The sequence below is a fragment of the Poecile atricapillus genome, chromosome W (genome assembly GCF_030490865.1).
Source record: "Poecile atricapillus isolate bPoeAtr1 chromosome W, bPoeAtr1.hap1, whole genome shotgun sequence".
In the NCBI taxonomy this organism is placed as follows: domain Eukaryota; kingdom Metazoa; phylum Chordata; class Aves; order Passeriformes; family Paridae; genus Poecile; species Poecile atricapillus.
Genome location: NC_081288.1, coordinates 44,465,357 through 44,481,582, shown reverse-complemented (window position 1 = coordinate 44,481,582; position 16,226 = coordinate 44,465,357). Strand labels below are relative to the sequence as shown.

The 16,226-nt window shown below is 35.5% G+C and overlaps 1 protein-coding gene across 6 annotated transcripts in view; it reads left to right on the top strand.

Moving 5' to 3' along the window:
- The window catches only part of LOC131591377 (protein MON2 homolog), a 122,640-nt gene that overhangs the window by 33,384 nt on the left and 73,030 nt on the right, over positions 1-16,226 (top strand). For all 6 annotated transcript variants that reach the window (XM_058861985.1, XM_058861987.1, XM_058861991.1 and 3 more), the window contains 12 exons: positions 772-884; positions 1,800-1,904; positions 2,149-2,229; positions 2,486-2,559; positions 2,638-2,728; positions 3,946-4,047; positions 6,232-6,342; positions 7,022-7,197; positions 10,365-10,527; positions 11,019-11,312; positions 12,062-12,260; positions 13,587-14,215. In XM_058861985.1, the coding sequence (XP_058717968.1) occupies positions 772-884; positions 1,800-1,904; positions 2,149-2,229; positions 2,486-2,559; positions 2,638-2,728; positions 3,946-4,047; positions 6,232-6,342; positions 7,022-7,197; positions 10,365-10,527; positions 11,019-11,312; positions 12,062-12,260; positions 13,587-14,215 (2,138 nt within the window). The remainder of the gene's footprint in view (positions 1-771; positions 885-1,799; positions 1,905-2,148; positions 2,230-2,485; positions 2,560-2,637; positions 2,729-3,945; positions 4,048-6,231; positions 6,343-7,021; positions 7,198-10,364; positions 10,528-11,018; positions 11,313-12,061; positions 12,261-13,586; positions 14,216-16,226) is intronic.

Genomic DNA, 16,226 nt, shown 5'->3' with positions numbered 1-16,226 from the left:
AGCTTTGATGCATCCCACATCTTGAGAAAATGTTGTAATTCTTAATATATGCTGGTTTACAATGTACTCTGTTTCTAACTTTGAAAGTGAATTACCACTTACTAAGAAAAGCAACTACCTGAGAAATATGCAGATGAATTTAACATTAGAGCTCTTAATATAAAACAAAAATATCTTACTCTGGGAACGAGGACCAGCACCTTTACTTCAGTCCAGTGTACCAGCTAAGTGTATTATTAGATTGTAAGTCTGTGAAGAAGTACATGTGACTGAACTACACAGATATCTGTAGAGACAGAGCAGGGAACCTCATTTATTTTATGTAGGTTGCTCTTTTTACAAATGGATGTCCTGAAGTCCCATATTGGAAAAATATCATGATACACCATCAATGACACCATAATTTTCTGAGTGGACTGGTACAATGGTAGCACACAATGATACCATTCACACATAACGACCAAAAAACTGAGTTGAGACAGTCTAATGCTCATGTCTTAAGCATAAATATTTCAGTCTTGACATAAAATATATAAATGTATTGCAAGCAATGTCTACTAGTTAAAGGTTCAGCAATTACTCCCTGTTTCTAACTCTCTACGGAATGACACTGTAATCTAAATATAACTAAAGGTCTCAAAGTGAAGTATATTAAATCTAAAACTGTAAAAAAAATTTCCTAGAGTCTGTTTGCCAGAAGGTGATTCTTACTACAAGTAAGTACTAGATTTTAAATTTTTTTTCTTCCTTCTCTTTCCAATTTTTCTCCAGCATATTCCATTCAGGGACAGAATGTTCAAATGATTAGTCCCTCAAGTGAGTCTCACCAGCAAGTTGTAGCAGTAGGGCAACCCTTAGCTCTTCAGCCACAGGGAACAGTTATGGTAAGTACAACTTGTACTAGTACAACAAAGTGATCTTACTTTGCTTAACTGCTTCTTCTTGCATCTCACCATGTCTCAAAACCAGGCTACAGATATACAACATTCTTACAAATAATGGTCAGCTGAACTATTGTCCTAAGGCTTTAATTTGGATCAGCCCTGGACAGTAAATTATCAAATTGCGAAGAGGTCTCATTCTTGTTTTTTTCTGACTTCTAGTTCAGAAGTTCTTATCCATTCCATTTGGAAAACTCTAGATCTCAGCTGTGTTATGTGCCTGTGTGTGAAGGTTCACTTAAGATAGACTGATTTTGTTTAGATGATGCAATTAAGCTGGAGTACTTGAACTTGTGTCTGGTAATAATGTGAAACTGAGAGGAGAGGGCAGTGATCAAATAAATCATAGAATCCCAGAATGGTTTGGGATGGAAAGGACTTTAAAGATCATCTCATTCCAGTCCATTGGCCACGTGCAGGGACACCTTCCACTAGACCAACTTGCTCAGAGCCTTATCCAACCTGGCCTTGAACACTGCCAGGGATGGGGCATCCTTGATTTCCCTGGGCAACCTGTTCCAGTGCCTCACAAGCCTCACAGTAAAACCTGTTCTCTTTCAATTTGAACCTATTCCCTCTTGTCCCATCACTACGTGCTCTTAAATAATCTTGCCCTGTCCTTCCAGTGTTGGGAACCTCAGAGATGGATGCAGCACTCAAGTACTCATTTTAAGCCTCACATAGAAAAGCCTGAGAGAAGGAGAAATACTGAACTACTTGTCTAGAAAAATGTATTTCACCAGTGCAAACAAAATGTAATTTTAAAGCACTTCAGTAAAAAATGGAATTTTACTAGAAACACTATCATTGTGGAATGATAAAAACTGGATGGCTTTTTGGTTTTGTTTCTTTTCATAGCTGACATCAAAAAATATCCAGTGTATGAGGACTTTACTCAACTTAGCTCACTTCCATGGAGCTGTTCTTGGTACATCGTGGCAGCTTGTCCTGGCTACGCTTCAGGTAGTATTTCCCTCACAGGAAATATTTATGCCTTGCTTTTACGCCTTGGTGTTTTGCTGTAATTTGGTTTTCAGTTGCTCAGTGAGCAATAGAAAAAGCTTTGAGTCTTCTCATGGTGTACTGTGTATTGTATAAGTACTGTAGCACTTCTCTTGAGTTCTGTTTGGCTGCAAAGTTGGTGATTAGCTTGAGTACAATGCTAATTTCTTCTCAGTCTGAAAAATGCTCCTTTTGTATTTTTCAGCATCTTGTGTGGATTCTGGGACTGAAGCCTAGTGTTGGGGGTGCATTAAAACCTGGGAGAGCTGTAGAAGGGCCAAGCACAGTAAGCATGATTGTTTGTTTTCAGTTAATGATTGTTAGTATTTTCTATTGTATTAGTATTTATGTATTATATATTTATAATATATTTATCTATTATATATATTATATAAATATAGTATATATAATATGTATTATATATTATATAGCTATTATATATATTATATAAATATATCTAAAATATAATTTAATATATATTTATATATTGTATTAGTATTTTTCTATTACAATCTGTAAGACATATTTCTGTCTTTTTCAAGGTTCTGACTACAGCAGTTATGACTGATCTACCGTCTATATCCAGCATGATTTCAAAGCTTTTTGAAAATTCACAGTAAGAAACCTTATCTTGTAATTAAAATAATATGTGTATATCAAACTTGACAGTGTTTTGATAGCAGTTATTTTTCAGGTACCTTGACGATGTGTCTTTACATCACTTAATAAATGCCCTTTGCTCCTTGTCTCTGGAAGCCATGGATATGGCCTATGGAAACAATAAGGTATGAAAATAGTTTATTCTTTTTTTAGATGTTTTTATAAAACAGGCAGACGACTTGTACATTTATCCTTTAAGCTAACTATTTCTAATACGAAAACTAGTAATACCTTTGATGCTCTAGATTAAAAAATAAAATATGAACCAGAGAATGTCTTGTTTTTAATGGTTCATACAGTTACCAGATTCTTTGAACTTCCTCACTGTGTTCCTGAGCTTTTTATTAGTTAAGGAATGTCATGTGTTTCTATTAATAAAATTGTGGGTGGATGAAACTTTTAAAAGCCCTTGTAATTTCAGAGGTTAGGGATGCTGAGTAGCACAGTTATTTTCTGTGAGATGCTAATTTTCATTTTAATTTTCTCTTACAATGTACTTCAGAGAAAGCCTGGCAATTAGGTATTTAAAAACCTGGTAAGTCGTAGTTACTTGGGAAAACCATAGTTAGAATTCATGTCATTCAGCTTCAGTAAACAACCTTTAGCCTAGAAAGGTTGAAGACCCTGTGATTGGGGAAGATTAAATATATATTTTCCTAGTCAAAATCTTATCCCAGAGGAGAGTTTCTGAAAGTTGGTCTTTAATCTGTTACACTAGAGATAATGAAGTCAGAGAACATGTTTTATAATATTTTGCTATTACAGCAACAGAGAATGAATTTAATAAGCAAAGTTTGTGTTTAAAATCAGTTGAATATTAGCGAAAGAAATCAGCAGAAATGGGAAGAGATAATGATTTCAGTGCAACAGTCATTTTGACTATGTGTTGATTTAAAAAAAGTAAAATTGAATGAAGCTTATCACAAATATTTGCAGATATATTTGATGAATGGGAAATTTGTCATATTCCTGCAGAGCTTTTATGAAGCTAATGAAATATAAAGAATTAGAAATATAATGAATTAGACTTTCATTACGAAATGAAATAGTGCAGATTGTTTCACTATAATTTGAAGTTGCAAAGTTGCGGTGGGGGAAGGGCTGTTTTCCTAGCAGGACATGTTAAGAAGCTGGACGGAGGGCCGTGCTAGGCGCTTTTTCAGGGCCAGCTTTTGTCACACTGCTGCCCCCGTGTGGCCTCTCCTGCGGCACTGCGGGAGCTTCCCAGCCTTCACGGCCTGTGCAACGAGCTGTACCTCGGCTAGAAATTATCCCCTGGCAAAATGCTCTCGCCTTACCGCGCTTACCTCAAAGGCATGTGTTCAAATTCCATTCTCTTAAGGAACCATCACTTTTTGCTGTTGCTAAATTGCTGGAAACGGGACTAGTTAACATGCGCAGGATTGAGATTCTTTGGAGACCTCTGACCGGTCATCTTCTGGAGGTAACTAATGGTTTTTATCACTCGTACTAGAATTTTCTTTGTATTAATGAAGATCTTGTGGAAATATGTTTTTAATATGTAATTTAAAAGAAATTTCTAAATTGTAATTATATATTTCGGTTTAGCCACTTATTGTCGCAACTCTAATACAATATGGTTTGAATTTTAAAGTGAACTTATATATTTAAATTACAATATTTTAATATCTCGTCTTTATGGTGCCATCAGTCTTTATATATTTTTGACACAGCAGTGTTTAAAAAGATCAAATAATTATATGTCATATATCTGTTCTAATTAAGGTGGCACAAACATGTTTTACTATTTCACACAGTACAACTATCTAGGAAGATTCTGAGTTAGAATCTTTCTAGAACTGAAGCCAGGAGATTTACTAAGAAAGGATTGTTTGTTTGATTTTTTTTTTTTTTTTGGTTAATATTTAAGCTAACTTCTGAAGGCTTTCTTTAACAGACTACTGTTCAACTATAAAAATGCTGTAATCCTATTGCAATTTCTTCAGTACTCTAACTTCAACATGAAAAATACACTCTATCAAGGAAAAAACCAGTACATTTTGAATTGGGAACTAAAAACAGGTGATTGAATGTAACTACAGTTTTAATTCTCTACACAAATATATAGGAGAATAAAATTTGAGAATAGGGTTTGTTATAGAGTGGGTAAAGGAGAAGGCTTTTCTTCCTCATAATTCAGAATGTATCAGATACTCCTTAGCACCAGTGCATTGTTTCAACCAGCATTAAGGTTTGGCCATGTCTATTTATGGAAGCCACATATGGCTTTATCAAGGAGAAAAAAGTTGGATATTTCTGGGTTTGAAGACTTAAAACACAAGCATCTCTTTCTCTTGTTTATTTTTTGCCCTACAAGACAATAAGGTTCACCATCCACATCTTGAGACTGTTTTCATCTAGGGAGCAGTCTGTTTCAATCTATTACCCATGCATTGCGGGTAATCTGCCAGTGTTTCATAGGAAATACAGGAGTCTTTTATTTTATTTCAAAGTACTGCCTTATTTCCTTTTAAACCTCAGGTATTGGAGTACAATAAGGAAGGAGGAAACATCAGCTATAATTCAATTAAACACAACCTGAGGGAATAGCTTGTTCCCTGGTTCTGGAATTGGTTATCTTTACAGAATCAGAGTTTGAAGTACTTCAAATTCTCTTTTTTTATTTTATATGAAGTTTTAAAAATGTAAGTAAATCAGGAGAGTGGCTATTTCTTGTCTGCATTTTTTAACATTAAGCTAGCTCTTCTACATTGTTCTCCTTTTTGGTTTGGCTAGGTTGATAAGGGAATGGTCCACCAATAAAAGGCATCAGCATTCTTTATGATAATACCTTGACTTGACTCTTGGTTCTCACACGATCAGAACTAGGGCTGGAAGGGTGGAAATTATGTACCAGTCAATGTAACTGTACACTTCCCATATTAGTTTGAGGGTAATGTATTAGATACAGCACACTTCAGACTAGCTATCTAAGAAATGGCACAATTTTTAAATTTTTTCTATTCTAAAAAGCAATTAGCGAAGTTGTTAGGTTCAGAGAATTTAGAGACAAAGAGAAATGAAGGTGTGCATTTGAAGCTCAAGTTTAAAGATGCTTGCTATTGCTTTGCCAAGTTTTTAAAATAATGGAGTGTGAGGTTTATTTTATCTTCAATATGTGGTTATTTTTTGTATTTGAGAGTATAGAAGACACTTGGTTTGTTGGCTACTGCCATGTACCTCACTTGATTATGTTAAGCAGTGTGTGAAATTTTGTAGGTTTTGAGTTAAGTTAAACCTGAGAGTCTTAGGCATTTATTGAAGAGTTGTTTGGTGCTTTTTAATCAATCATTATCAGAATTAGTAGTTAGTTTAGTAATTTTGGAAAATTTATTTATTTGAATTATATATGTAATTTTAACTATGTTTCCTTCTGTGTCTTTCATTGCTTCCTATTGCTTCCTTATTCAGAAGGTATGTCTATCCAAAAGATTTTTATTTTTTTTTTTTTTACTATGAAGCCAAATTTTATGACTTAGGTATTTGTTGTATTTTCCTTGTACTATTGTATCTATCATGCTAATATCATTAAAATACCAGTTTTTAATGTATTATTTATGTTGGTTAAATGAAAGTGACTTTAAACAAAACACTGCTGTGTTTTCAGGTCTGTCAGCATCCCAACTCCAGAATGAGAGAATGGGGAGCAGAGGCTTTAACTTCTCTCATTAAAGCAGGACTGACATTCAGACATGATCCTCCATTATCTCAAAATCAGGTAAAGCAAGTTTAAGAGCAGATGCTTTTCTCCTTCATTCATAAAGCAACTTTATTATTGAGTATATAAAGTCTGTAGCTGTAACACTCAGATGTAACTATTGTGAATCGCCACATGCATTCTAATAAACTATCCTCTTTCATTTTTCAAATGTCTAACAAAGAGTGATTCTTGCATATTATGTCCATTTCTTAGAACAAATCGTGGGTCACCCTCATGAGTGCAAAAAATTTCAGAATGTTTAGAAGTATATATGTGATGCTGTGGCAGGCAAAAAATGTGTTGCCTAACCTTCTAAATTACAGCTGTTCAATCCTGATTAATCATGGTTAATAAAACATTCTAATATTTTTACTGAGACTTACTGGATATTTTTTCCAAGCTTTCTTGAGTAGGAAGCTGAGTGTAGCCCTGCTGAGTGAGCATAAAGTTGCATGATATTTTTTATGCAACTGTAGCAGCATCTGTAGCTGCTTCCTGAAGAACCTGGAGAACAGCAGCCAGGAAGGTAGATTTTCTGTGAAGACCCTTTATGGTCTGAATTTGAGCATTTAGTGAGTGAGCTTCTGAATTAATTCAACGAATCTTTAATTTGTACTCTGTTTTCACTTATACATAAAAATACTTGAAAATCAGTTAAATGTTAGCATCCTTAATATGCTTTACTGTTTACTTTTAGAGGCTGCAGTTGCTTTTATTGAATCCACTAAAGGAGCTGTCAAACATTAGTCATCCTGATATCAGGATCAAGCAGTTGGAGTGTGTGCTACAGATTTTACAGAGTCAGGGTGACAGTTTAGGACCTGGTTGGCCATTGGTGCTTGGAGTCATGGGGGCAATCCAAAGTGATCAGGGGTAAGTGGTGGAAATAAAATTTTAAACTTATGTAAGGTAAGAACAGTAGAAAAAAGCCTATATTTTTCTACTTTATATTTTTGTTCTTTAATAGCCGCTTCAATAATCATAGTTGCATTGAAACTTTTGGCTTGTGAAAAAATTTACCGAACAAAAATACACTTTTTAATTCTTTCCGAAGCACACTTTATTTTACTGAATTAATCTTCCACAAGACCAGAATATTATTCCACTCTACATTCTCCTGTAGTCAGCATGCAGTATACACTGGGAATACTCAGTGTGCCATTTCATTTGATCTTGACCATCTGGCGGACACATCTCTGGTGCTTTCCAATACTCCTGTGTGAATCAGATGTTGCTCAGTATATCTGTTGTTTCTTTTTCTTCTTAAATCTTCCAGTAGTCTCTAGTGTGTGTTTTCTTCTGATCCCTCTCTCTTTTTCTTGAAGCCTTCCTACCTCAATGGTTGCTGGTAGCAGAAGGATGGAAGATTATTTACTGGCTGTGGGTGAATCTCATGACTTACACAATTGACTCTGTTGCCAGCAGAGGTGGACTTGTTCTCTGCCCACAAGGGAAAGTGAGAGATGAAGTTGCAAGGAGTATTTTTGAAATGAGCAGTGAATTGAACATCTGCTTTTGCAACTGTAAGCACCAAGAATTATACCCACACACTCAAACCATAGTTATTAGTTTTTTATGTGCTAGTCAAGACTAGCAACAGGATAGGTCATCATATAACTCTAGTGTCAGTAGAATTCTCCTTAGCATATCTCTCCTTTTATCCCACCTTTAGTCTTCTGGTCAAATAAAAACCTAAGGCTCCTTCAAAAGTGGGAAGGATTTAGCTCTTGGACCAGTATTGTTTGCACTGACAGTAGTACCTACCGAAATTCCCAAGGATTTTGGCATTCTTGGTTGTGAGCATTTTTTTTTTTTTTTTTGTCATTAAGCTTCCTTTGGTAGTTGTTGTTTCCACATTTGGTGCAATGTGTTCCTGCATGCGTTTTGATTTTCATTGTTGTTAATGAGGGATGAGAACCACCACAAATTCCTCTCAAGACAGTCTTCAGATCCCATTAAATCTCAAACCCGTATCTCACTGGCTGATATCTCAAGATGTTACTAACATCTTGTGTCATCTCTTAGTCTCCTCCTACAAGGTATATGGAATAACCCAACTACATAGCACTGTTTGTCCATGTCATATTAAGTACAGTAGAAAAAAATTAACCATGCCTCCTGTTTGTTGAGAAAGACCTTATTTTCTTACCTAAGTTACTGCTGTGAGCACAAGATACAGATACTGTTATGGTACTTTAAATATTAACTTACCGCAAGACTTTCTTCACAAATGTCTTCCCTCTGATCAGTGAACGTCCTGGACTCCAGGACAGAAATCCATTTACCTTCCTGGAGAACTTCTTTTATAAATACAGAAAATGCTGTTTTGATAGCCAAAAACCATACTTTGGTCACTTCTGGATTGTACACTACAAGCCTGCTAAACAAAAAGAAGCCCGTCTTTCAGGACTTATTCAGTGGAAAGCCTCTGTATATTTTAAGCATAGATAAAGTCCTATACAATCTTGAGATTTCTCACTAAGATTAAATTTCTTCTATTTACAGTTTACCTTTTTGTGGTCTCCTATAAGGTCAAGGACAGTTCCACAGTTTGAAGTGTGGTATCGCTGTTGCTACTTGCACGAGGAACTTTAAAACTTTTCTTGAAACACAAAGTAGTGTAGGACCTTAACAGGGAAAAACTGTTCTGAATTTCTTCTTGTAGCATTGCATTTGAAACGTAGAAAGACAGGTTACTTTCCCTTAACTCACTACTTCAAAATGAGTAGTGGAACTATACTTTGATTTCCTGCCTCCTTCTCTTTTCTCTTAGAATCCTTCAAGGTCACATACTTCTGAAACTTTGTACAGGAAGGGGAACTGCAGCAGTTTTGGGTCTGTTTCACTTTATAGGTTTCACTTTATCGATTCCTCTAATGCGTATGGGGAAAAGTATTGTGTGAGTCTATCCTCCATCAGTATAGCAATGATAAATACTTTGATCTTACATGGTAGGATAGATGTTTCCCTACAGTATTCATCATATTAGAGAATTATTAATAGTACCATTACTGTCCATGTGAAGTTTCTTGAGTATTCTTCTGGTTTCTATATTGTGTTGGATTAACTTAATTTAATTTAAATTTAAAAAAAAGAATTTGTAATCCTGGAATAGGTAATGGACATATCTATAATCTGAAATTTTTCCCCAGAATACATATCCAGAAGGATACTAAGTTTCTGTATTACAAAGCTTTGAAATTATTTATGTCATACATTGAAAAAACCCTGCAGTGAAATTTAACTGCAGCTTCCCTATTTTGTGTTACCTACACTCCACCACTCCTTTTGATTCCTTCATTTTGTCTCTCATTAAACAAGATTTTAGTTGTAAAAACCCTTGCTGCTTCGGAGAACTCCTTCTTGCAGACCTTTCCTGTACATGTTTTTATGTTTGTATTCAGAATCTAATTCTGAAGGCAAAGTTATTATTAAGGATCTACTTAATGGTAGACATTTTGAAAAGTTTTTGTCTGATATAATGTAGTATTGAAGCAAGTAAGACTACCATTATGTTAGCATGCATCTTCCCTAATAATTAAAACCAAATTTTGCCCAACTGTTTGGCATACTTGAAGTAATTTTGAACTGCTGATACAAGAAATTCTTCAGAACAGCTTACTCTTTGGGAAGATGATAATGCTTAAATGAACTGCTTTTTTTGTCCATGGTGGCTTTTTTTCTAATGTTTTGGCTAACACATTTGAACTGACAAGTTTTAGAGCTCTAAAATAGAGAAATGGACTTCACTATATAAAATTAGCTAAGGACCACTTGAAAGTCTAAACTTCAACTCCACTAGGTAGTTAGCATGGACTAAATGGCTTCATCAGAATTTTAAGCTTCAACTTAAAATTATAGCTCAAAAAACCCATTTAAAATAGTGCAAATTTTTCTCAAAGAGATTAATTTGATTTTTTTCTTTTTGTATTTAATGCTGCTATCTCCTGAGGTATTGTATTCAAAATATTTCCGTGCTCTTGAAGAAATGCGAAATGAGCATGTGTGTGTGTGCTTTGTTTTTATTTTGTTTTTTGAAGAGAGTCCTTAATACGGACTGCATTCCAGTGTCTTCAGCTGGTTGTGACCGACTTCCTTCCTACAATGCCATGTACTTGTCTGCAGATCGTTGTTGAAGTTGCAGGAAGCTTTGGACTTCACAATCAAGAGCTCAATATTAGCTTAACTTCAATTGGTTTGCTGGTGAGTTTTTTATTAACCTACACCAATGCTGCTTTTGGCTTTCATTTTTCCTTTTTTTTTTTAATGAAAACTTATCTGTAGTCAGTTATACAAATGACAGCCACAACCTATCTTTTGGGTTCTTACTGAGCTCCAATGCTGTCATTTGGAATCATAGGTGAATTTAGTGAACACATCTTGCCTTTAATTTTCATGATTCCTGGCTTACTAAAAGAAATAGTGTTGCATTGTAACCATGTTTATCAGTATCTAATTTTTAATGCATTATTTTGTGCCCCCTATAACGGGAACCTAGAAGCTGTGAAAGAAGAGTAATGTTTGGTCCTTGCAATGTTTATGTGCTGATCTTATTTCACCAATGTAGTGAAATTAATATCTTGATGTACTTCGCAAAATACTTTGTGAAAATAAGAGGCAATTTATTTAATGATCATTAAGAGCACTACCCTATTTTTATTGTATGATACCATATGTCTTTATTTATTTTCTAGTGGAATATTTCAGATTATTTTTTCCAAAGAGGTGAAATAATTGAAAAGGAACTAAACAAAGAAGAAGCAGTGTTGCAGAAACAGGCAGAAGAAAAGGGAGTGATGCTGAACAGACCTTTTCATCCTGCATCACCATTTGACTGTCTTTGGTTATGCCTGTATGCCAAACTTGGAGAACTGTGTGTGGATCCCCGACCTGCAGTTAGAAAGAGCGCTGGGCAGACATTGTTTTCTACAATTGGTGCTCATGGAACTTTACTGCAACATTCAACGTGGCACACAGTAATATGGAAGGTATGATGTGTAAGCTCCCTCTGAAGGTTTTGTAAAGAGCATTTACATTTTAATAACCATTGACCATTTACCATATAATAACCATTATCACTTAGATAATTTATTAAGACTTTTTAAAGATAACATAAGGTGGCAGAAATCTGATCTCTTGGGTTTTGGGAATGTTTTTTACACTTTGTCCTCTCTGGCCTTTAAAGCCTCTTCTAAAATAAAACTTTGGTATCCTGTTTTTTCTTAGGAGTTTCATAAAAAGGTGGTTTCCTTTGTATATGAATGAATGACTTATCTTTTGTGTGAAAATGGAGATGTTTGAGGGTCATGTGACTGGGCTGATCTGGTATCAGGTGGAGCGTTGCTTTGCATTCTGTTTTGAATCTTTCAAGAGGATCTATCAAATGCTGTGTTCTAAGTCACAGTCATGTTTGTTGTGCTTTATGGAAACTTTAGGCCTATGGAAACTTGAGCCTGCCTGTGAAGTGCCTGAGACCAACTGGTTTTAGCATTCTTTTGGTGCTGACATTGTTCTTGGTGGGTTTGAGTGTGCTATTTCCAGCCCTTCTCAAGTGGCCATCACTTGACTGATTGTTAATCTTTGCTGCTGTGCAGACTGTTTAGAACAAGGGAATTTTCAGGGTGACATAGTGATAGAAAGGATAATGAAAGAATTACCAGCTTTTATTGGTTTGCTATGAATACAATTATGTTATTTGAAAAGTTGCATTTTTCCTCTTTTTTTCTGGTTATTACAGGTTTTATTTCACCTGTTGGATAGGGTTCGAGAATCTTCTACAACAGCTGACAAAGAGAAGATTGAGTCAGGAGGAGGCAACATTCTCATTCACCATTCAAGAGATACAGCTGAGAAGCAGTGGGCTGAGACATGGGTATTAACACTGGCTGGAGTTGCAAGAATATTTAACACCAGGAGATACTTACTGCAGCCTCTAGGTAAAATTTAAAGTTGTTAAAAGACACAATTATAAACTTTCTGCTGTTGTATGTTCTTTTCAGTTAAAGTACTGGGCAATAATCTTAATCTTAGCTCAAAAATGTTTTTTTGTTTTGTTGCCTCAAATGTTATAAAAATTATGGCGTTATTAATTCATGCTCTGTAGACCCAAAAATTATAACTACAGATTTCGTCTTCTGTATTTCAGTACTTGAGATGAAATCTCAGTAGTCACAATTCAGTCCCAATTCTGGGTGCTAAATAGCTTTAAATTATAGTAGACTGATAACAATAATACTTTGTTCTTGTTAGAACATGTTTTTCCTTTTGTCTGTCTAAGGGAATGCAACACTTGCCTGGAACTTTTATATGGCATCAGTGTGTCAAATTTAACAGTACTCTTAGAATGTAAAGAGAACTTACTTGTAAAGTCAGTGGAGTATTGAACTTTTACATTGTTCAACTGTATTTTATAATAGCTTGGTAATTTCTACAAGGAAAAAGTGCAAAAGGAATAGAGAATGTATAGCTTACAAAGAAAAGTCCTCATTAGATTAATCTGTCTTCAGCATTCTATAGTATCCAGTTAATGTATATTAATTGGATATAAGTTGTGTTGTATTTCATTTTGGTCATTTGTGATAGAAGTATCAACATATTAACAGCTAGTAAGTGTATTAGTCATTTGCAGAAACGTGGTAGAATTTAGGCTATATTAAACTTGAGTTAAAACTGAATAAAACAATGAGAACTACTTTAATTATTCAAACCCTCTAATTAGTAATATAGAAGATTGAAGATTAAGGCTAAATGTAATGAAAAACTCAAATGCCTCAAATGAAATCTTTCCACAGTACAATTATCAAAGTATTTTGAAATCAGTTCTTTATAAATGCATTGCATGAGTATAGATTTGACCCTTAATTTCTTGTATAGGGTTAACCCTTCCTGAAATCAACAGGCATCTGATATGTATAAGAACAAATCTGTTTAATTATGTTTCACTATACCGAATGAAGAAAATATATTTTACTGGTGTGGGATGTGGTATGTGATTTTTTTGCTAGCAAATTTAACATGAACATAGGTATATTGTTTCATTCTTCATTTTTATGTGTTTCTCTGTCACATTCGTTCTTTCAGGTTATGGTTGAATTGATATAAAAGTCATTCAAGAGGCCACCTAATCTCTTGAAATTTCTGTGTATTAGAGTAACAAGTACATGAGCAACCTTTTAGGTTGGGTTGGCAGGGTTGGGTGGCAATGGGAATAGGAAGCAAGTTCCAAATTGATTTTTCCCCCCATCCCCTCTTTTTTTAATTAGGAGACTTTTCCCAAGCCTGGGATGTTCTTCTTGATCACATCCAATCAGCAGCACTTAGCAAAAACAATGAAGTTTCCTTGGCTGCTCTGAAAAGCTTCCAGGAGATCCTGCAAATCGTTTCTCCTGTTCGAGACTCTGAGAAGCCCGAGACACCACCTGCCATCAATGTTTCTGTACCTTTGGTGGTAGGAACAACAACTGCCACTAGTCTTGGCAGATCATTCATGAGAACTGACTCCATAGGAGAAAGAATAGGAAGATACAATGGATCTGAACCTCCTGCAATAACAGATGAGATTGAAGATTTGAATCTTTGGTGGGCAGCCTGGAACAGCTGGTATAGGATTGGATCAGAAAGTACAAGGCCTCCAGTTACTTGTGATAAATTGACTTTCATTCCCAGCCAGCCTTTTCTTACAGCTTTAATTCAAATATTCCCAGCTCTTTACCAACACATCAAAACTGGTTTCAGCATGGATGATCTTCAAAAGCTGGGTATCATTTTGCACGGTGCTGTTTCAGTTCCGATCAGTTCAGATGCTTCCCCTTTCATCCTTCCATCTTACACTGAAGCAGTTTTGACAAGTTTACAGGAAGCGGTTCTTACAGCTTTAGATGTTTTACAAAAGGTAATAATGCAACTTCTGGCATGTGAAAGGTAAACTACAGTGTGTCTACTTCTTCTCTATAGAGCTATAGTGTGGTGATTTAAACATGACTTTAAAAATTATTTATGCTTGCACATTGTGTTGTATTATGACAATCAGATCTCCTGCTGCAAAATAGATGCTCTGCATTGAAAGGAATGGTGTAACCTTGAAGAAATATGATTTTTTTTTCTGCTTAATTGCAGAAGTGCCTTAAGTGTTGTGCTGTGTTTGTAGCCATTTACTTGTCCATCTAATGTTGAAGTACTCTTGGTGTTGATACTGAAGGTCTGTACATGGAGATGGAGGAACAGTCCCACAAGCAGTGTTCTGTATGATGTCCAGGTGCTGCTGTGAACAGTATAGAAAGAACAATGATCATGAGAACTTACAGTTTATATAAAGCATAAAATATAGAAGGCGCTCTCTGGCATATTATCTACATTCTTGCCTCTTAGTAACATAAAGTTATTTGATGAAAACGCTGCATCTGTGCTTAAGAAATTCTTACTATTGAACTCATCCTCAAAGTGCACCCTTAATGCAACTAAATCTATAAACAACAGATTAGGGTGCTCTTTCTCTGGAAGACAAAAGAAAATAGTGCTGCTTGCTTCTTTCTTTTTGCAGTTGTAAAATAGCTCCTTGCAAAATTCACTATTCATTCACAGAACTTATTTATTCAAAGGAAGCAGAGTGAAATCATGCATTTATATTAAGCACTACATTAAAAACAAACAAACAAAAACCAAAAACAACAACAAAAAACACCAACAAAACCACCTTACTTGGGAAATGCCAGAATTAAAATATCCACATGACCTGATGTCATTCCCTTTGGGCTTTCATGTTATGACTATTTGGCTTCACTGTGTGGCCATACATACCCCCCTGTTGCTGACAGGATCCTGCTCCATTTAGCTCCTAGAACACACAGTGGCTGCCAGATGAGCAGCAATTCAGTATCTTGTTTTCTCTTTTGCTTAGTGTGAATTGATTAATCTCAAACATAAGCAAGGTAGAATCATTGTCTTGCACCCATTTCTTTAGTTGATGGTTTTAATACTCATTCATGTATTTTGAAAACAGAGGTATAAGAACAGCATCATAAAAAGGCTTGGGTCAGGAGGAACCTTAAAGATGATCTAGTTCAAACCACCCCTGCTATGGAAATGCTATGGAGTGAATTATTTTGTTTAAATTTCAATTCAGTTTGCTTGGATAGAAGTTGGTATTAAATCTTAGTTTTGTATTGTGGGTGTATAAATAACATGAAATTTTAAAACCACTCAGGTTTTAACTGAAAACTACTATGTTTTCATCCTTTTCCAGTCAGGCTTTTGACCTTTTTTTCCCCTCCCTTTTCCAACAGGTCAGTCCAGTTCAAATCCTAGTTTTCCCATTTGATCAGTCCATTTTTTCATCTGAAATTTTTCTGTTTTTTAGTCTCCTTATCCAGATGATCATAGTTTCCAAAGGCTGCAGGCATTAAGGCTTTTCAGAGAAGGGATTACCAGAGTTTTTAACATGAGGAAAAACTGCACATTATTATACTCTTGTTCTTGTCAAGATGTTTTAGCTGGAGGTTTCTAAACAATAACAAAAGCAGTAACTGTACGTGAGAAAGTGAGACATCTCCCCTTCCCCACTCCCAGTGTCAGTGGGTTACCGTGGCAGTTACAAGCCTTTGAAAATACAGACTTCCGTAAGATGGTACCTCAAACCTTCCCTTCCCACCTATACTTACGTTACTAACACACCAGCACTGATGTTCCTGAAAACATCATTTGAAGTATTTTTGGGCACCAGTAAGTTCTGTGAAGTTGCGTGATTGCTCCTCTCGGCTGTATAAACACAGTACAGTTCACACGGCATGGCAGCCAGCCAGTGCTGATGTGAAGCAAAAGCCATGCGTCAGATGGTTTTGCTTTAGGACAGAGTACCTTCTTCCTCTCTTGAAATCAATTGATACTCTCAGGAGTACACACAGAAG